Here is a 22229-nt window from a genome sequence, read left to right on the forward strand (position 1 = left end):
CCAGTCATCTTCATTGTGTCTTCCACTACATGGGTCACTCCCACTGCTGCCTCTGTATCTGTCATAGCCGTCCCACCTAAATCCTGTTAATCTGGGAAACACAAACCACACCAAAACACCACCACCCACAGCAAAAACAAACCCCAAACAAGCACCACAAGACAAACTCCCCTTTCAAACTCCCACTCAAACTCCCCTGTTTACATCTCTGTTTGCTGGCTCCTGGGCCGCTGCCTGACTGGCTGGCTACCTTTATAGGACCCCTAGTCAGAGAAGCCCCGCCCCCTAATCAGGGCTCAGCTTCTCTCCCAGCACAAAGCCCCAACAAGCCTCTACACATACAAATAAAAAACCAAATACAAATACCTTCTCCTCCAACAGAACTCCCACGGAAACTCCCCTGTTTACAGCTCTGTTTGCTGGCTCCTGTGCTGTCTCAGTTAAGCCCACAGCTGTTAGGAGATGTGGTTCAGACCTGGGTCAGGGTTTGCAGCAGGCTAGCGGGTCTGGCTCAAACCAGGCAGGGCACTGAAGTCCTAAGATGACAGGGCAGGAAAGCAGGAGCAGAAGTAGTCTTGACACATCAGGTGGCAGCTCCCAAGGGGTTTCTCTGATCCAACCTGTCACACAGAGGTTCTCAAACTTTAGCAACCCAAGGACCCCCATGTTGATTTAAATTTTTTGCGGACCCCCAAACCCTACCACTCAGCCCCCCACTCCACCCCTTCCCCCAAGTCACCACCCCTTCCCCACCTCTTTCCGCCCCCTCTCCACCCATACCTCTCCTCTTCCATGCCTCTTTCCACCCCCCTCCCCAAGCACGCTCCGTCCCCGCTCCTCCCCCTCCTTTCCGATGCCTCCTGCACGCCGCTGTTCCCTGGCGTGCAGGAGGCAGTGGGAGGGAGAAGAAGGAATTGATCAGTGGGGTCCGCGGGCCACAGTTTGAGAAATGCTAGTCTAGGATTTGGATGTATTTGCTCACTGTGGGAGGAAGGGTTCCTAGGAGTATGAGGAATACAGCAGCATCTGGGCCTTATCACCAAGTTTCTTGGTCACAGGAAATACTGAATTGTTTTGGGGCTCTGTCAGAGTCGCATTTTGCCAGGATGACTTGACTCTATGCAGCATATTCAAATACACCATCAGGAAACACCTTATTTTAGAAAAAAGGAAATCATATCATCCTGTCTTCATGTAGGTTTGTCAGTAGCTGCAAAGTATTGGAGACTGGCTTGATAAAAGACTATGGCTAGGATTTTCAAAGGAGCTTAAGGGAGTTGGGCACCATAACCCCACTCATTTTCAATAGGATTGATGCACCTAACTCCTCTAGCCATAAAGTCTTCTGGAGATACTCCTCAAGTGGATTTCTGGGTCTTAGTCTTTGGTGGAATTAGGCATTTGGGGTATATGGTGACTACAAAAAGAAGGATAAGAAACAAAGGGAAACTTTGAGGTTTTGAAGACCAGGAATAGTTCCCAACAAAAGAAAACTCTCAATTAGCTTTTTAGGAGTTTGGGATTTACCTGTTAGTGGTAGTGCGTTGGAAGAAGACTTCAAATCACAAAGGGATGCTGCAAACACCCTATTAAGCTAGAAGAACTTTTTATGGTAAGGGTTTCAGAGCACCGAAGGCCATATTATGAGCAACGTTGTTACCTTCCTTCTTATTTTCTTATTGTTTCTTGTCCTTTTAATGATTAAAGCCTGAAAACGGAGTGCATGGACAACTGGGTTTCCTGCTGTAGTGCACCTCGTGGAGCCTATGGCCCAGATTCTCAGGGTATGTCTACCGCCAATTCGGAGATGTAATTTCCAGCTCGTGTAGACTTACCCATGTTAGCTCTGATAGAGATAGCATGCTAAAAATGGAAGTGTAACCATGGCAGCTCAAGCAGTGGGATGAGCTAGCCACTCCAAGTACGTACCTAGGATTTCAGAGGGGTTTGTCCTCTGGCGGCCACCCCATCCCTCAGTTTGCGCCACGATAGTTAACACACTTCAGTTTTTACTGTGGTAGTTTGATGAGAGCTAGTTCTGCTTGAGCTAGAACTTACATCCCTGTGTTGGCATAATTGTTATGTTAAACAGGAATAAACTTGCTGATTTTATTTGAGTTTCATTTTGATATTCTGGCTTTGTTTGAATGTAAAATTCACACAGAAACTCAAGCAATACAAACCCATGTGACTCAAAACTGAAGGAAAGATTCTCACGAACTTCTGTACACTCATCATTGAGTTTAGCTCAAGTCTACAATGCAGTTACAACAAATTACTTCAAAGCAATAAATGCACCGTGGTGGGTATCACGAGGGAGGTATCAAAGTACCTAATTTGAGGTTAGAAGCAACCTGGGGACCAGGGAGTAAGTTTTGCCATCTAGAAGGCTCCAACACACTAAAAAGAGCTTTGCTAAGAATACCTGCCACTTTCCTGACTCCTGTATCTGAGAAGACCAAACCCTGTGTACTGCAACTGTTGGCAGCTGGTTCCGTAGAATTAAAATTGTACTATTTGTAAAAAGAAAAAAACAACTGCAATTTTTCCTTCTTTCCCCTAAAAACTCTGTGGAAAAAACCTAAACTCACAAGTGTGCCCTGAATTTGTCAGAAAAACACAGTTGCGTCATTGTTAACAATAAATAAATAAAGGAATCAATTCACGATTTGTTATGATGATCCCTGATTTTGTGAATCTCTATATATTGTTTCAGATATCAGTCTAGAAAATGATTGATTAACATGTTTTTGCTGAACATTTTATTGTCATACAGTACTTGATTAGGTTCTTCATTTGTTTAAATTTAAATTTAAATTTAAATTTAACCTTTGTCTTTCATATATCATTCTTTTACAGATGGAATTATCTCCTTGTTACTTGCTTACTGTAAGAATAATACGAATGAGAAATCTCCGTCGGGCAGATACACGTGAGTGTCTCTACTCTTCTGAGAAATTGGTCCTAGTTCTGAAAGTAATCAGTGCACAACTGAACACTGCAAACACCCTAAGTCAGAAAAGAAAGTAATTGATGTTACTAGCGTATACATAAACAGCTATAGTATTGCAGTATAGTTGATCATCAGAGTATTACCTGAGAACTAGTAGTTATGTTATTGTGCAAGTATAACGAGTCAAATGACTTTCCATGTGTAGCAAGAAAGACAATTTATTGTTCAAAACAAATTAAGAAGTGTCACAAGGTGTATTGTTTCCCAGGAATGAAAAAGTACTAGTTTTTCTTTTACATATATATCAATATCATAAACCATGTGTTTATGAAATAATCCAGCACCTCATATAAATAAAACATGATGGGCCAAATGCATCTTTGTTATTATGTCATTGAAATAAATGGAGCTACATCCGGGTTGAGATTGCTCTGGTTGGTTTTAAAGACAAATGTTCCTGTACTGTCTGGAGTTTCCGGAGTGCATTGAGATAGGAGTTCACGCATTTTGGACAATCTTGATTTTAAAAAGCAGCATTTTCATGCCCATCTGGCAACCTATTTTTCTCTAGCACACTTAAGAGAATCATCTTGACCTGTGAGTTTAGATGCACTTCATAAAGTTTGCTAAGATGCTTATTTACTTTGGGATCTAATAAGACAGCTCTTTCCTTTTATTTTAGACATTTAAAAAAAATGCATTTGACTCTTAGGTCAAAATAAAGCAGCCATACAAAACATAAAGGGCCACGTACAATGTCTATTCAAATCAATGGGAGCCTTCCCATTCACTCCATTTGGACATTGGATCAGGCCCAAAGTTTGTTTCGGCAACAGTTTATTACAGCTGACCACCTCAAGCTTGTGATATCAATAACTAGCTATTACTATTCCTCCATGCATATATGAAATAGCAGGCCAAATCCTCAGCTGCCCCAAGCACAGGAGAAGGTGGTTCGAAGCCACCTGGCTATCTCCCCTGCTTCTGGGCTGCCCAAAGGTATCTAAGGTGATGACTACACTAGAGACCTTACACCTTACTGTGTGGCCACTCTGTGCCGACAGGAGAGAGCTCTCCTGTTGACATAATTAGATCACCCCCAACACGTGGCAGTAGCTATGCTGGTGGAGAAGCTCTCCCACCAACATAGCGCTGTGCACACTGCTACTTATGCCGGCAAAACGTATATTGCTCAGCGGGGTGTTTTTTTCACACCCCTGAGCGGCACAAGTTTTGCTGACATAAGTGGTAGTGTCGACATGGAGCAAGTTAAGCTGGCTGCAGTGGTCATATAAGATCAATTATACCAGCTCAGGTTTCAACAGAGCACTCTGACCCTCACCCTCCCACCCTGACCATGCCCCTTACCTGCCTCTGTGTCCCTGATGTGCCTCTTCTAAAGAGTGGTGAGGGAGCAGGTGGTGTAGCGCTGCCTACTCTGGGTCTAAGCCGAGAGCCCTTCTCTGTTCCTCTGGGGAAGCTTTCAGACCACTTTGTATTGAGCAGACCCGGAGTTGAAGATTGAGCCCAGTATGCCTATGCAGTCTCTTTCTTCCAAAGGTCTATACTTTTTAGTCACGTTTTCTATCTTGGCTTCATGCCTACGTGTGGTTTGTGCTCGGAATCTGAACACTCCCAGATTCTTTACCCTTCTTGGGTGTGCTTAGCTCTCTGGTTCTTCAAACTAAACCTTGCAGTATCTATCTGCAATGTCTCTGACACTGTACATGGGCGCAGGGTTGAATTCAGAGGCGAATCTGAGGGAGTCCAGTGGGAATCGAAATTGGGGTAATTTTCACTTTTTTTCAGGACCCTCAATATACATGTTACAGCAGTGTGAGCTCTCGTAGACTAAGTAGTTCTTGTTTACTTAGACTGTCTCATCATCACCCACTTACCTGTATATACCTTGTGCTCCTGCCCTGCCACATTTCTTTTGAATTTGGCCCCTTGAGTCAAAGTAGAAATTGTATAACTCTCACACAGGTGGGGCTAGAAGAGAGGCGTACAGCAAAAAATGCAATTAATACAAGAGCATGAGTGCAAGCAGATCACCTCTGATTTAACTGGCACCTTGCACCTTCCTCCATTTCCTTGACATTTCACTTACATCAATTTAAATCCCCCTGTGCTCTCTTATGCATTGGTAAGTGGGTGAAGTAGTTACAAGAGACTCACAGTTTCAAAAATAGGCACTGAGTTTGGTGCCTAGCTTGAGACATTTTTGGCCTGATTTTCAGAGGTGCTGAGCACCTGCCGTTCCAGAGATAAGGGTGCTTCAGCAGCTCTGAAAATCAGGCCCAAGGTGGACACTAAAAAATGGAAATACCCCAAATCAATGGCCACTTTTGAAAATTTAGGCTCCGGGAGTCTGTAAGTGTAAGGCAGTCTAGCTTGTATCACTTTCCACATCACCTCTCCTCTTTGGATCTGTACTTGCAGTATGTTGTTTTACTTGATGACAGCAGAAAGCAACTCTATTTTTGCCTCAGTTTTTACCTCTCTGATCTTGATTCTGATCCACTTACATTAAATGAATAACAGAGTCCTTTCTAAAACTATTGCCCCAAAGCTAATGTTAATATTATTATTGGATAGCAGTGGCTGCTGACCCAATGGTGAATTCTCTTTACTTTCAAATGCTTATCTAGCAATCTCATAACGGGGCAGCTATATATTATTCTGTACATGGCATCTTTTAAAAATTCATGTGGAACAGAGAGCGATGGAATGGATTTTATGAAACAGGGAGGCGAAAAGACCTTGCCACTTGCAGGCAGGAAATGAGGTCTACAGTTGTCTCTTATCTATATCTGGGAAACTATTTTAAAATACAGATAGCCTGTAACCAGAAATTTCTCTTTGAACCAGTGCAGCTATGCTAGCATAGATAAAAGGATGTAGGACATGACCCTGTTTACAGTGTTTTGATTACAGTATGGAAGCAAAATGGCTTGGTCTTGGGACCCAGTTTGGCTCCCCAACTTCCTCAGGAACTGAAATATTACAGAATATTGTGTAGCACAGAAACTACCAGCATACACATACGTACAGTAGAAAAGAATAAAGACAGCATTGCCTGCCAGGCCACACTGAGGAAAAAAATACATGAGCCAGGGTGAAAGTAACACAATGGCAGGGCAGATAATTGTATATTTCAGAGGACTCTCCAGTACATACCCAACCAATTTAATAAAGCCAATATAACTGGTCTGAAGGAATACATAGTACCAAGCTGCATCTCTACAAAGATAGGTAAATCCTAACATGATATGCATGTAGCCAAAACCACTGTGGGCAATGTGTCTCACTTTCTATAGAAGAGTTTTGTCAAACACTGGTCATATTGACCAAGAATTGAATTATTACCCAGATTAAAAAGACGTGCTTTGCACATAGAAGATTGCAACATGGAATCTGGAGACAGCATGGAGTCACACACAAAAGACCAAATTTTATTTTTCCCATACTGTAGTATCCTGCACTTACTCTGGGACTATGAAACAGCAATTCTGGCACATTAAATCAGAAGTGTTTCATCAAGGGCTCTTTTAAACTCTTATGCATATCAACTGGCATAAGATAATATGGTTATGGGAAGAGGCTGCAAAATAGTATCAAAGTGAAAGTTTTAAATACACAGCTTTGCTAGTTAGCTCAAATCTATTGTCTATATTTAAGTCCCTTCATTTCTGGTTTTTATTGTTTTTAAATTTCCTGGGAATTTATCAATGTTTAATTCAAAAAATGGGTGAAAATCAGGGCAAAAATTAATGTCACCATTTTCTGGGTAAATGTCAGGGTTAATACTGGGGGCTAGGAGGACAGGAAAAAAGCAACACAGAGAAAAGTAAGAGTTTATTGTTTATAAAACCATTATCTTTAATCCACATTACAAAAATTAAACTTCTTTTTAAACAAAAACAGTTTACTATATTTTGACTTGAAGAGTTGCCCTTGATGTAAGGGGCTTCAGTGTGAATTCCTGGGTAATGTGGGCTCACAGCGGCTTTTCCAAAGTGTTTTTTTCCCAAGGCTTTTTCCACTATCTCAGAAAAGCCTCTTTCCTGCAGCCCAAAATGGTTGCTATTACCTGAAGGACACCAGAGTCAATAGTAATTGTACAGAACCCCCATCCCCAAGTTGTCATCTTTCCTGTCACAGAGGTGGGACACAGGGGCTGGAAGCCAGAAGAGAGCCGATCCCAATCACTGAGACACGGAGCCATCAGCAACAGGTCCTGTTTCCTTTTACCGGCCCTGGGGCAGGAAGGGCTCTGTCTGGCGGGTGAAGCAGATGGGGCTCTGTGCCTTGGCGTTCATCTCCAGATGGTGACATGTCTCTAGGCCCAGATACTCACAAGGCAAAAGGGCCAGGGAGTGCCCAGTGCATTGGGGGGAGCAGGGTGGGGGGAGTTCCTGACACTAATGGGGGGAGCCCACAGGGGTGGGAGCCAGTGGGGGGAAAGGCTTGTCTCATAGTCACTTGCTTCCCTGCTGCGCAGCTACAGCAGCCACCCCCGGCACTTACCCTTCTGTGCAGATGCACACTGTGCTGTCTGCCAGGGAGTCTCCAAGCAGGGAGCCCAGGTCCTGGTAGTTCAAGCGGGGACAAAATTTGGGTCAAAAGGAGCTGTCTATAAATTACATAATATATTAGTGGTTGGTGGGGCCTTAGCTTTCCGTACTTGTTTCAGTGTTACTAAGTGTTACAAGGCAGTGGGTCGGACTTGAAAATTACTCAAAAATATGTTATGTAGTTTATGGCCACCCTCAAAGCAGAAAAATCCAAAACCTGGGAATTTTTGGAGGTTTTTGGTTAAAACAGGAAAACAAAGGGCCCTAAATATACGTTATTGGTAGCTTGATGGTAGCTTTAGAAAGCTACAATTTAAATACAGCTGTGAGTCAGCACTGTATTTGTGGCAAAGAGAATCATGATAACAGTCTTCAAGTATATTGCAGCGAAGGAGATTTTAGGTCTGGTCTACGATACAGGCCTACAACTAAGTCTCTCAGAGGTGTGAAAAATCCACATGCCCCAAGTGACGTAGTTATACCAGCCTAACCATCTGTGTGGACAGTGCTCTCCTGCTGACATAGCTACCGCCGGAGGTGGATTAACTAAGCCGATGGGAGAGAGCTCTCTCCCATCAGTTTAGAGTGTCTTCATGACCGCCCTACAGCAGTGCAGCTGTGTAGATGTGCCCTTTGACATTAGGAGAAACTTCTTAATTATAAGAGAGACAAGGTGGGTGAGGTAATAGCTTTCATTGGACGAACTTCTCTTGGTGAGAGAGACAAGGCTTTGAGCCATACACAGCTTTTCTTCAGGTCTGGGAAAGTTACTCCCAGCGTCACTGCAAAATGCAAGGTGGAACAGATTGTTTAGCATAGGTAGTTAGCGCAAGTTGTAAGGGACCATTCAAGATAGAGTGGCATGTTAATACCTCTGCAGTTGTAGGACAAAAAGAGGGGGCTAGTGGGTTATTATTATTGACTAAGCCATAAATCCAGTGTCTCTGTTCAGTCCATGATTCATAGTATCTCGCAGAATAATGAATTTAGGCCCCCAGGCTTGTCTTTTGAAAGCATTGTGCAGGTTTCCTTTGAGGATGAGGACTGAGAGGTCAGAGCGATCGCTTTGTGAAAAGTGTTAATCCATAGGTGATAGGGTGTTTTTGTCTTTTATCATTTTCCTGTGAGTTAACGGGCCGTTCTACCTTGTTGCAACTGAAGTCAATGAAAGCTGTGCTCTGGACATATGAAGTGCTATATAATTCTAAGTACTATGAAAAACCAGCTCCTGGGCATTTCAAATTGGGCACCCAATTGGGACACTTTTACTTCAATCGCTGTGTGTCTCAGTTCCCCATCTGTAAAATGGGGGTAATAGCATCCCTTAATCATACAGAGGTGATGTTAAAAATAAATTAATTCAATTTTGTGAAGCACTCAGATAATATAGTGGTGGCAGGGGTTCTGTGGGAAAATAGGTTTCAGAGTAGCAGCCGTGTTAGTCTGTATTCGCAAAAAGAAAAGGAGTACTTGTGGCAACTCTAGCTCACAAAATCTTATGCTCAAATAAATTTGTTAGTCTCTAAGGTGCCACAAGTACTCCTTTTCTTTTTGTGGGAAAATAGTGTGTGATCATGAAATTAAAGACTGCATCACAATGCATATGCACATGAGAACTGAATTAAGGCACAGGCCCATTGCTGAGAAGTGTTATATATAAATTACCCTAATCTCTGTCTTTAAATAAATACAATTTAATTTTAGTGCAGTGCACTAATTTCTTCAGTGCCGCTTAAGACGGGGAGTATTGATACATTAACAGTTATGCTGTACCTCTTTTTATACAGTAAGCCATTCTGACTGCTACATCAGCCTGCAGTTGCCAACATCTACATGTGAAAAGATCCAGACCAAAACCGTCCACGACTGCAAAAACCCAGTGTGGAACGAAACATTTTACTTCAGGATCCAGAGTCAGATCAAGGTAAGAAACTGAGAATTCCCTCTTTCAGTAGCCTGGAGATTTGTTACCACTTAAGCAGAAGTAGGATTTTCAAGTCTTCTACAACCTACAGTTTAACACCCCAGATGAATAAAATACCCCCAGTAAAACTCTTTTGAGGTCACTTTCTCATTTTTGATAGCCATTGGTTTGGATAATTCATATTTTAAGTATCCGGGGTGAATTAAGATAGCTAAAATTCATTCTTAATAAAGAAATTGTTATTTTTCTGAGTTAATAAAAACTACACTAGTAAACAGGAGCTACAAAATTCAGGCTTATTCTAAAACTCCATTACCACGCAATCCCCTACAGGCACTGAATGACAACATGCTCTGTGTAACATGGAGGGAAACAGTGTATCATCATAACAAATTCAGTTATCCTAGGAATTGTTACCTAACAATAAGTGCTGGTAAATATTCAGAATTTTGACCCCATAGGAAATTCTCATATTCTGACATTTCTTTTAATTCCAAATAAAGGGGGGGGGGGATCAAAATATTGACTCTTTTTGGTGGCATGGAAAGTCCCAAAGAAATGTGGTTCGGAAACGCTGAAATGAAACATTTGCACATTTCCACAGCAAAATGTTTCATTTCAGTTTGTTGAATGAAATCAAAACATGTTGCTTCAGGTTGGCTCAACATTAGTCTGTGTCCCCCTGAGCTACTGCAGTGCCTTATGGGAGTAGTAATTTTGGTGTCTCATGCCCCCATTCACCTAAAAGGGCCAAAAGCCCCAGCAGGAGGGCATCTCCCCATATGCATCATGCTTGTTCAACCAGGGTGAGTCTTCAGAGCATCATGGGAGATGGAGTCTAACCAGGAAGTCCAGTCCATAGAGGAGAATGGAGGTGCAAGGCACCCAAACTACAAATCCTATGAGGCATTGCAGCAGTTCAAGCAAATACAGATTAATGTTGAATTAAACATTTCATTTAGATTTTTCCTAAAAGAAAATACAAAACTCCAGAAAAATCTAAATTTTCCCACAAAAGTTTTGATTTTGTGGAAACCACATTTTTCATAAAAACAAAAAACAACCAAAAAATAAACAACCCCCAAAAACATTTTGATGAAGAATTTCCAATCAGGTCTATTAACTACTACTGAATTGACTGATTCTTTAGTGGATGTTATATACACTAATGTTTTATCTACTCAATGCCTGACAAATTTTGAACCATTAAAGCATTGAGATTCCTCAGAGATTTTTACTTTGCTGTTCTATCTGCCATCAGAGTGATTCAGTCTCAGACCAGAATGCACTCCATTCAGCCGTGAAGCTGAGCCGGGAGGCCTGAATTGGTGAATTGTGTGCATTACAACTAAACTGACAAATATGTAAGCCAGAAAACGGGTAATGTGGGAAAGCTGGTTGTATTGGGATAGAGAGAGAGGCCAGTGACTAGTGTCACATAAGGAACCTAATTTTCTACAATGAATGTAAGTTCCCATACACATTTTGCTCTCAACAGAGGGTGGTGTTCTTTTATCCATAGAATACTCTTGCTGGAGAAGCCAGCACCACTGGTAAGTTCTGTCAGCTGAACTGCAGTGATTCAATGAATTTACAATTGCCAAATACTATGCTATATGTTGTCTCATTGTACTCATTTTTATACCATATCTATAATCTTAACAAAATTACTCTGTCAGAAGAAAATAATAATCTACAATTTATTTATTTTTTGCATATTGGTGTTTTTAAATGTTTATTAAATGACCAAAGGGATTCCAAGACCCAAATCTTTAAAAAACCAGCTAAGGTAGTAATGACACTTCAATTAACTGATGGTGAAACTACATTGTTAGAATAGTAACAATAACACTTAAAAGTTATATGCCACTTCTTATGTTCAAAAAGAAAAGGAGTACTTGTGGCACCTTAGAGACTAACCAATTTATTTGAGCATAAGCTTTTGTGAGCTACAGCTCACTTCATCGGATGCATACTGTGGAAACTGCAGAATGCAGTATGCATCCGATGAAGTGAGCTGTAGCTCACGAAATCTTATGCTCAAATAAATTGGTTAGTCTCTAAGATGCCACAAGTACTCCTTTTCTTTTTGCAAATACAGACTAACACGGCTGTTACTCTGAAACCTTCTTATGTTCAAAGTGCTTTATAAATATTAACTAGTTAAATATTATATTAACCAACTGTCGGAACATTTAGTTATTAAGAAATAAATATATGAAAACCTGGAAAATTTAAAGTTAAGGTTAAAGATCAATTTAAAAATATCAAACATTTACAAGTCAAAAATGTTATAGTGTAGGTTAAAAAGCCTTTGTTAGCAGCTTGGTATCAAGCTAAAGTGCTGGGTAAACTGCAGGATATTTGGAATATTTCTTTAGTAAAAGGTATTTAATTTTACAGCACACAAATGTCATGTAAATATAATTTCCTTATATGTGACAACAAAAGATGTACTTGGTATTGCTATGCAATTAGGCATAATAATATAAATCCCCACATACAGCATTAGAATTACATTTAGTAGGTACTTTACAATAGTAATTACTATGTCATCTGCATGCTGATGTCTAGAAAATAAACCACATATTCTTATTACAGATTACATGGCATTTGCTTTGGATCACTCTACCACTCAATGTAATTTGACATTAAATGAATTCTTACGGTAATCACTGCTACACAATTCATAGGCAGTGTTCACCTGCCTGCTCAGTGAGACTGTATCAGTTCGACCAAGTATGTGGCCCTGAGCTTTGTGCTAGAAGACAGGTTTTGCTCTTTAGTTACAGGCTACCCATAGCGGTCCTTCCCCTGATCGCACTGAAGTCAATAGCATCATTTGCATTGATGTCAATGGGAGCAAAATGGAGCCCAATATATGTGGCCTGTAACTTAGAGGCAAATCCTTCCCCCTCTTCCACAAAGTGAAAAGTCCCATATGCAATGAAACTGGTGTGTTCATACTGCACAGGAGCGGGATTTGTGGGGGCATGGGGCCCTATACAGTCCCATGCAGTGGAGGTTGGGCATGTGGCCAGCGCACCCACTGTCATGCAGATCCAGCAATCATTTCCCCCTGTCCAGCATGGAATGCAGGAGCAGCTGGGATTTGGCTTCTAATGAATTTTCTAGATTCCTTCAGGTTTTCCATTGTCTCTCTCATGATATCTTTCCTATGCAGGGAGGGCAATTAGGTTCCTGGCTGTCATGAAGTGTTAATATCTGACAATTCATTGGAGGGGCCTGACTTCTTACCTATGCTGTGGAAACAGAATGAATTCACTCACATATCTAACTTATAGCATTTAAACTGAACTGGGGAGGAAACTGTATTACTTAGATTTTGAATAGGAGTACTTGTGGCACCTTAGAGACTAAGAAATTTATTTGAGCATAAGCTTTCGTGAGCTACAGCGATGAAGTGAGCTGTAGCTCACGAAAGCTTATGCTCAAATAAATTTCTTAGTCTCTAAGGTGCCACAAGTACTCCTTTTCTTTTTGCGAATACAGACCTAACACGGCTGCTACTCTGAAACCTCAGATTTTGAATAGATTTCTTCAAAGTTGGATATTTGCAAAATTTCTGTATCCCTTCAATTTTCTTCCTCTCCTCGCACAAGGTAAAAATAGACTATCCCCAGGAGTCCCTGCTTCCTTGGCTCTGTGAAAGCCAGAATGCAGGATTTCTAAACTCCCTCATCTCCCTTCCCAGAACGTGCTAGAGCTGAGTGTCTACGATGAGGATGCCATTACCCAGGACGATCACCTCTTCACTGTGTACTTTGATGTGGCTAAACTTCCACTTGGAGAAAGAGTTCTTATGTACTTTAAGACTGACCCAAAGGTGAGGTCTGAAATAACAGGCAGGGCTGGGTGAGAAAAAGACCCTTGCCTGGGTTTCCTGCCAGCTACTCATAGAATATAGAATATCAGGATTGGAAGGGACCTCAGGAGGTCATCCAGTCCCACCCCCTGCTCAAAGCAGGACCAATCTCCCATTTTTGTCCCAGATCCCTAAATGGCCCCCTCAAGGATTAAACTCACAACCCTGGGTTTAGCAGGCCAATGCTCAAACCACTACTACTATTTTTCCTTCCTGTGTAAAGGATTGGCCAGCTATTCCTCCAGTATGTCTCAGCTACCGCACAGTAAAACTGTTTCACCATTAGACAGAGCAGTTTGGCCTCAGCGTACTTGGCCAGTGGAGCATGGCAAACATATGATGCTCTTGGCAAAGACCCTTTCTCCTGGTCTTGCCACCAAGAATGAACCTCCCAGAGACTGTCAACCCCAATGGCAGTAATCAGAGATCCATTGTCTGAGCTTTCCATTGACCCAGCAACTGTGTCATCTAGATCTGGTGCTAGTCTAAACTCAGCTAAAAATTATATACTCGGACACAATTTTCAAATACTGGCATCTGAATAAGATTTCTAAATCCCACATTTGGTCACTTAAATTGGCATTTAATAACATGAATTCCCATTTAAAAGGTAAATACAGGATCTAAATATATTTAAGTATCCATATTTGGAAGACTGGACTCTGTAGTTCACAAAAATTTTCTAAATGATTACATTACAATATCACGTATAGCTGAAATGGAGAGTCATACAGCAGGAAAGCTTAGCATCTAGACATCTGGCCATTGTCTTTATGTTTAAACAAATATCGTGGCATATTGGCGCTGTTGCTGCAAATATAAGGAACATTGGGCAGGAGAGTTAACAATGTCCCTGAATCATTCAGTAATAGCAGTTGTTTTTAAACGTTCCTCAGAGAGGTCAAAGATATGAGGTAACAGGACATATAATCCTGTTAACCTTCCCATATTAATAGCAAGAGCAGCTACTGGGTAGTAGAATAATGTCAAGAACATAAAAAAATTAAGACCTTAGAAGATGAAGCAAACTGTAAAGTAACTGATTTTATACCAAAAAACAAACGTGCAGAAGCTTCATAGAGTTTTAGGCCAGAAGGGACCATTAGAACATCTCATCTGACCCTCTATATTTCACAGGCCATTAAATTTCACCCACTTCCCCCTCTGTTGCATACCAGAGGACTAACCCTATAGGGAGAGAATAGCATATAGTGACATCACTCTTTTCTATTTTTTCTTTTTAGGCACAGGAGGAACTAGAAGTAGAATTTACCTTGGAGAACATGTAAGTGAAATACAAATTAATTAGAAGATGCATTTCAGAGAGTAACAAACCAGCAGGAAACCTGCTTCATATAATTGTTGCCTCCAAAGGAAATTGCCAGACCCATTGGATCCAGACCTCAGTAAATTCCCCACTGGAATCATGTATACAGTTTATCTGTATCAGCAGAATCTGGCAGTTTGTTCTATAATCTGATCACCTTTAATGTAAAGAAATTATTCCTGGCATTGGTGAGTCTCAGCACAACATCAATTTGTGGCCTAGGTATACTCTTCAGAAGACTTGTTTGTATCAATCTTTTCATGTATGCTCAAGCTCAGATGTGGTGGAAAATCTCTTGACTCGTACTTGTAAATCGAATAGTTTGGTTAATTTTTCATCCTAATTCTTACTCACAAAGCTGAGAATCCTTTGATTGCTCCCCACAGCACTGCTTCAGTCCTAGAAATTTCTCCCCTATATACTAAATTGAATAATAATAATAAAAATTAATAATGATAAATAAAAAATACAACATAGCTTTTTTCATCCATAGATCTCCATATGACAGGTGGGACACGTTGAGGTCACTCTCCTGCTTTAAATAGCTTTGCATACAGTGGGAACCCTTTGTTTCCAAACTTAGTTCCCATGCCAGTCAGTGGAAAAACATTGGTATTCCAGGATGGATTCCAGTACCAGGTGACTTGATCACAGGACCTTGCAGCCATAACTCAAAGGCTAGTTGTAACATCCTCAGGAAGCCTTCCCAGGAAAATGGGAGATTAGCATCTTCAAAGGCCTATTGTTCTGTCTAATGACTCCTCACAGCAAGCCATCTAGAGCAGTGGTTTTCAAACTGCGGGTCACGACCCAGTACTGGGCCACGGACTGTAAGGCACTGGGTCGCGGCAGCTCTGGTCAACACCACCAACCAGGCCATTAAAAGTCCCGTTGGCGGTGCTGCCCAGCTAAGGCAGGCTAGTCCCTACCTGTTCTGACATTGTGCTGCCCCCTGGAAGTGGCCAGCAGCAGGTCTGGCTTCTAGGTGGGGGGGCTATGGGGCTCCGCGCGCTGCCCCTGCCCCGAGCACTGGCTCCCCACTCCCATTGGCCGGTTCCCTGCTAATGGGAGCTGGGGGGTGGTGCCTGTGACTAGAAGCTGGACCTGCTGCTGGCCACTTTTGGGGCGCAGAGTGGTCTGCAGTGCTAGGACAGACAGGAAGCCTGCCTTAGCACCCCCGCTGCGCCACTGACTGGGAGCCGCCCGAGGTAAGCCTGTGCCCCAACCCCGCACCCCAACCCTCAGCCCTGAGCCCCCTGAACCCAGACCCCCTTCCTGTACCCCAATCCCTCATCTCTGGCCCCACCCCAGAACCTGCACCCCAGCCCAGATCCCTGACCATCTGCCGCACCCCAACCCCCTGCCCCACCCCTGAGCACCCCCCAAACCCAGAGCCCCCTCCTGTACCCCAAACCCCTTATCCCCAGCCCCACCCGAGGGCCTGCATCCCACGCCCAGAGCCAGGACAGGCAGGAAGCCTGCCTTAGCACCCCCGCTGCGCCACTGACTGGGAGCCGCCCGAGGTAAGCCTGTGCCCCAACCCCACACCCCAACCCCCAGCCCAGAGCCCCCTCCCACACCCTGAACCCCTCATTCCTGGCCCCACCCTGCAGCCCTCAGCCCTTCACCCCAACCCTCTGCCCTAGCCCGGAGCCTCTCCCAAACCCCTCATCCCCAGCTCCGTTGAGTCACGGGCATCAACAATTTTCTTCAGCTGGGTAGCCAGAAAAAAACGTTTGAAAACTACTGATCTAGACTGATTGCATTCTGACTGGTGGGTGTTCCCCAGGTGTAAACCCACTTGTAATTGATACATAGTCAATATTCCTAACTTCAGATACAGAAATGATACATGTATACAAATAGGATAATCATATTCAGTAAATCATAACCTTTCCAGTGATATCTCACATGCCTTATCTTGCCCAAAATACATCTTAGTTATGCCATAACCACATCATAACAATATCTCTATGAAGAATATGGGGGTGTAGTGTCACACTTAGAATCAAGACACTTCCCAGCATGTATATCCTGGTGGACTAGCATAATGTTGGTAGATTAAATGTATTTAACAACATGGACTGTCCTGAGAGGTGGAATTTAACTGGCTAAACTAAGATTCTAATTTACATGGTTACAGGACTATGATAGCACTGTGAAAAACTACTTAGCCCCAAGCATGATTGAAATTGTTTTTAAAGTGTGATTACTTCATATCAGTCAGTTTTAGCACAATGGTCAGGCTCTGCTTAGAAGACCCCCAGAGCAAGAATAACAGCAGCTGTAGCAGCTGTGCATAGTCAAAGCAAGCCTTGTGAGGAACTTTGCATCACATGGCTGCCACCGTTACTCTTGTTGCCTGGTCTTCACTATCACTCCCAACACTTCCATATGAGTGACAAGCAAGATAAACATCCAGGGGGAAAACGAGTGGTCATTTGATTTAACCTAGCAGTGAAATATGTATTTTTCATTTTCTTTCCTAGTTCAGGCCCTCCTGAAGCCATCATAACCAATGGAGCACTAGTGGTAACTTTTTGTTCTGTGATCTTTCCTGTCCTATAGCAATACTGGTAATATAGGTGGGACTAGAGAAGCTGTGAGCAGCTCCACAGTCAGCAGGCCAACACCCTCTCTTTTCTGATGAGATAGGCTGGGAATGAAGTAACTATGATTTCTCTGCTATTGCGGTTTCACACTATTTCTTAGAGAGTATATCCTAGAGTGTCCCATGATAGGAAAGGCTCCGACTGGAGTAGCTGTGAGTTACCTCAAGCCAGTACACCTCCAGAAATGTACAGAGTAACTCCTACTTGCAAAAACTGGAAGTGGTATGATTGGGAACCCCCTCACAGCCAGTTCACCCACTCCAGTCCCTACAGTGGCAGCCGCTGAGATAGGTGTAGCTATCAGCTCCCCTCAGACATCAATCTACCATAATTTCTTACAGTGACATAGGAACTACTGCCACTAAAACATTCATAACAATATTTTAGACAAGGGCTGTTTCCACTAATGACTCCTGTGCTCTCAGTAGATTTCTCTGATTAAGTTTTTGCCTTGTTTGGTCTTTTGTGTCCTCGTTAGGACCCTAAAAGTGCTGCCATTTTGCGTCCTGACACACTTAACTCTAGACACCATTTAGTTTGTCATCAACCCTCACTGATGACTAGATATAACTCCCCCAGAGCCTTTCACTTTCACTCATCCTTGACTAGAGGGCTTACTGCCTAGCAGTGCCAGGCAATTAAGCTCTTCCAGGGACTGAGAGTGCTGCCTGCACAGTGTTCAATCCCCATAGCCAGCTCAGATAGTAATAGATTAGGATAGTTAATGTAATCTCAAACTGAGACAGTCTCTGTGATGAGTTGTTTTATTGTTCTTCTCTGTTACAGTCTCGTGCACTTTGCTGTTTGGAAGTTCAGGTGGATGAGAAGAAGCGGCATAAATCAAGTAAGGTTATTGCTTTATTAACTGGCTGTTAAGAACCAGATACTTACCCTGCTATAGCGATATGTGTTCTATAGATCATTACAATAAATGCATGGAATAAAATAATATTTTCAAATGATACAAACTTTTTAACAACTACTGAAAGATGCATGATCTCTGTTCTGGCTTACATTGACTCCATCACATACATCTATGTGGCTGTATGCAAAGAGACTACATTAAAACAACACTAAAGAGGAGATTTTAGTCACACAAGTGTCAGGACATTCAGAGTTATGTTTCTATGATAGTAGCCTTAATTTTGGTCCCTTGCATTAGCTGATGTATATTACAACACGGTTTTCATTAGCAAACACGAAATAATTCAGAGCCCTAAGTTTTTGCATCTTTAATTACAGAAGGGAGCTCAGGGTCTTTGTATTGTATTATTTTAACCAGTATTATGAGATCATGCAATAAACAAATCCATTGTAGAGCATACATGCCATGGTGTGGAACTGGGGCAAGACCAAACACACAAACAAACAAAACCCATAAAGTTAGGCTCCTAAATCCAGATTTAGTGCAAGAACAATTTTCAGACGTGCTGAGCAGTCAGCATTAAGATGCTATAATAACCCATGCAAGAACTATAGGGAAGATTATTATAATACCAACTTATTGTATGTGAAGGAACTAAATATAAAGCAAATGGACCCAAAGAAATTAGTCTATGAGTCATTTAACTAGAACTCTTGGTTAGTGTGTATGATATAAAATGTTATAGTAGAAATTTGCTTCACTGGATTATATTGCACAAAAATTTCCATTAAAACCCCATGTGTATGAACCCCTTCAATACAAATCTCCTTCTTATCCTAATTTCAGCTACATCCCACCTACGTATATCGTTTGTCAAAAATCTTGCTTGATTATTTTAATCCCTTTGATTCAAATATTTTTGATGTCTCCTTGACATATTGAATACATCGCTCTGTATTATATGGCCTACATTTTAAAAAGTGATGGTGATGTTAATGTTAAACTGAAGACATCTGAAAAGGACCTGATTTTCAGTGGGCATGTGCTCAGTACTTCCTAAAAGTCAGGCCCCCTCAAGGTGTCTCAAATTGGGTACCCAGAATCAGGCATCACTTTTGAAAATGTAAGCCTATGTGTTTTGAGAGAGAAAAGAGCTTATTTCATACATTACAATCATGGAACAAGGACAATAAAATACAGCGTGCTGTGGAAAAGCTTTGAAGAAATTGTTTAGTGTATCATACAGACACTTATTACTACACACAGAAGTTGACTATTTTATGCAGATCACATTTAGTATTAAGAATTTAGTAGATGAGCTACAGCTGTGAACTGGAATTAACTACGTCTAGTTTTTTTAGTATGAAAAAGCATGGTAGTTATTTTCCATGAGCATTAGTTCTGTCACACTTGTATACATTAGGTTTCCTGTTGTTTATCTGAGTAGTAGGTTTCTTTCTAGTGAGATTATGTTTTTCTTGGTTTATTAAATAGACTCTTTGAATGCAATATAGAGAACTCCTAAGTGTTTTCTTAAATTTGATCACGTAAGCATAATTTTGCAGTCAGATAATATTAAGGTTCTCTGTGTGCTTTGTCTTTTTCCTTCAGGGAAAGACCTCTCCCTTACAGTGAAAGGTTCCCACGAAGGAACACAGTATCTCAGACTGGGCCCTGATGCCATCATTAGCCCTTCGTTTCCTACCAAGTTCCACTATGTCAAGTATATGGAGCCAACACTGAATGTTATGCTACCGAAGAAGAAGCGTTACAATGCTGTATGTTATAACTGTCCTTTATAAACATAATAGTAACATGTAGATAACATGATCTATTTTGATGGGGGAGCAGGGTAACCTTTTCCTTTTTGTGCAAATAAACTTTTTTTCCCCCCAGCGTACCTGTACCTACATTATAAACACAGGCTCCCCCGTCATGATGCTGAATTCGCTCGCCATGGGAGAGAGAGTAACAGTAGCAGAGGTGAGTTCTGGCTGCCAACCCTTAGGAATTAACAGTGACCCATTAAAAAATTATAATGTAAGAATAAAGGGCTAGATTATCCCCTCCTGCAGAAAAAACCTGCAGGAGGGTACTAAGAGGGTGAAAAACTCTATGAATTTCTCCTCAGACCTTGGAGAAAGGAACTGCTTCCTTCTGCATGGAGTTGGGATCTGTGCTGCAGGGATGACTACTGCCTCTCAGGTTTCAGAATGGTACCTATGTTAGCAAAAACAACGAGGAGTCCTTGTGGCACCTTAGAGACTAACACGTTTATTTGGGCGTAAGCTTTTGTGGGCTAAAACCCACTTCATCAGATGCATGGAGTGGAAAATACAGTAGGCAGGTATAAATACACAGCACGTGAAAAGATGGGAGTTGCCTTACCAAGTGAGGGGTCAGTGCTAACGAGACAATTCAATTAAGGTGGAAGTGGCCTATTCTCAACAGTTGACAAGAAGGGGTGAATACCAAGGGAGGGAAAAATCACTTTCGTAGTGATTTTGAGGCCAATGCAATCAAGGTGGTCCATTTCAAACAGTTGACAAGTTCTTACACCTTCTTGCTCCATCTCCACCTCCCATATACAGTTTGCTGAGCCCCTTCTCCACTGAGCAAGCATCCGTAAAGGGACATTTTGTGGGGCCAGTGAAGAGGGATGGTGCCACAGCAGTGTCTTTTCAGTGTCCAGATCTCCAAGAGACAATCTGGGCTGATGCTATTAAAAAAATACTGGTGCTGTGCAAATGTGTCTTGAACTGTCCTTTAAAAAGAGGAAAGGCAGGCTGGCCAGCAGGGAGTCCCAGTTCCCCAGCCTGTATGCATTCCGCCCCCTTAATTCCCCAGCCGCACTCCCTCCCCATCCCCAACTCTGCCACTCAGAACAGCTCCTCATCTGTACAGTAAGCTGGCCAGTCTGCCTTCATAGATTTAGAGGCAAGTGTTGTCCTTTTGCTTTAGAAGGTGACCTATGATGAAGATGAGTTTCTTGGTGCAGTTTATAATATCTGTCTTGCCATCACTGCTATCCATCTAGCTCTCTCTGTCTCAGAAGGGTGTATTGATGTCAACCATATGTACGGCACATCGCACTAAACAAACAAAAAATACAGACACACAAAGAAATATTATAAGGACTGTAACAACCAGATTTTTAAACAATAGAGGCTAAGTTTCACATGCAATAGGCTTGCATATATTTGCGCACGGAAATCTGTCTACTGCAAGTACTGGTAGAAAATGTATATGCAAATACCAATTAGCATGGTTATCATGTGCAGTTAATTGCTTTGCCTGTATAAATGTGGGCACATTTTTCCCAAAAATATTACTTCTAAGAAAAAATGAAATGTTTCTCAGTCTGGCAAACCTTTTCGAAACAACCTGGCATCCAATATGCTTCCTAACCACAGAAACAATCTCCAGTACTGGTACTTCAGGCTTTTGAGACTCGTACGCTAGATTTCCATTCCCTGCCTTAATCATGAGCCTTTCTGCTGGGGCCTGGTATATCTTATTTTCATTTGTGCACTGTCTAATACACAATAGATCTTTGACTGGTTCTAGTCAAAATCTTGCAGTTATGAGACTGAATTTGGGAGCTCCAAGATTGCACTCTTCATTGCGTTTGATGGTTTGCATAATTGAATGGGCACTGGAGGGAACTGGCAGGTGCCAGTTAGGTCACAGTCAGGTAAATTGGTACAGTTGTCTGAAACCTTTGGGAAATACTGAGCTACTCAGAATAAATTCTACTACAAATAAATTAGTGGTTTTGAAGCTATATACATCTCTTGGATTAGTGGGGGACTCAATTTTGTAGCTGCTGTGTCTTGTTGGGGAGGGAATAAATCTCACTCTCAAGGCTGAAGGGAAGGAAGGAAAGCTTAAAACTATGATTGTACCTTCATAGTGACATTCTTGTTTTTCAGGAGAAAAGATTTGATCTGCATGTGAAGGCAGAAGACTGGTAAGAGCTCTTCTCCTGTTTCTTTGAGTGCTAGTGACATTGTCAGCCAAGCTTTGCCACTTTCTGCATTTGTAAAAAAAACCAAACCTCTTTGGATTGAAAACTAGAATGTATT

General features: G+C 41.9%; 1 protein-coding gene across 1 annotated transcript in view; it reads left to right on the forward strand.

Moving 5' to 3' along the window:
- The window catches only part of LOC102937323 (cytosolic phospholipase A2 epsilon), a 52840-nt gene that overhangs the window by 12978 nt on the left and 17633 nt on the right, over positions 1–22229 (forward strand). Inside the window, exons 2-10 of the mRNA XM_037900427.2 lie at positions 2860–2932; positions 9318–9454; positions 13170–13301; positions 14585–14625; positions 17157–17199; positions 18066–18123; positions 19756–19922; positions 20041–20127; positions 22077–22114. Of these exons, the coding sequence (XP_037756355.2) occupies positions 2860–2932; positions 9318–9454; positions 13170–13301; positions 14585–14625; positions 17157–17199; positions 18066–18123; positions 19756–19922; positions 20041–20127; positions 22077–22114 (776 nt within the window). The remainder of the gene's footprint in view (positions 1–2859; positions 2933–9317; positions 9455–13169; positions 13302–14584; positions 14626–17156; positions 17200–18065; positions 18124–19755; positions 19923–20040; positions 20128–22076; positions 22115–22229) is intronic.

The sequence above is a fragment of the Chelonia mydas genome, chromosome 6 (assembly GCF_015237465.2).
Source record: "Chelonia mydas isolate rCheMyd1 chromosome 6, rCheMyd1.pri.v2, whole genome shotgun sequence".
NCBI lineage: Eukaryota > Metazoa > Chordata > Testudines > Cheloniidae > Chelonia > Chelonia mydas.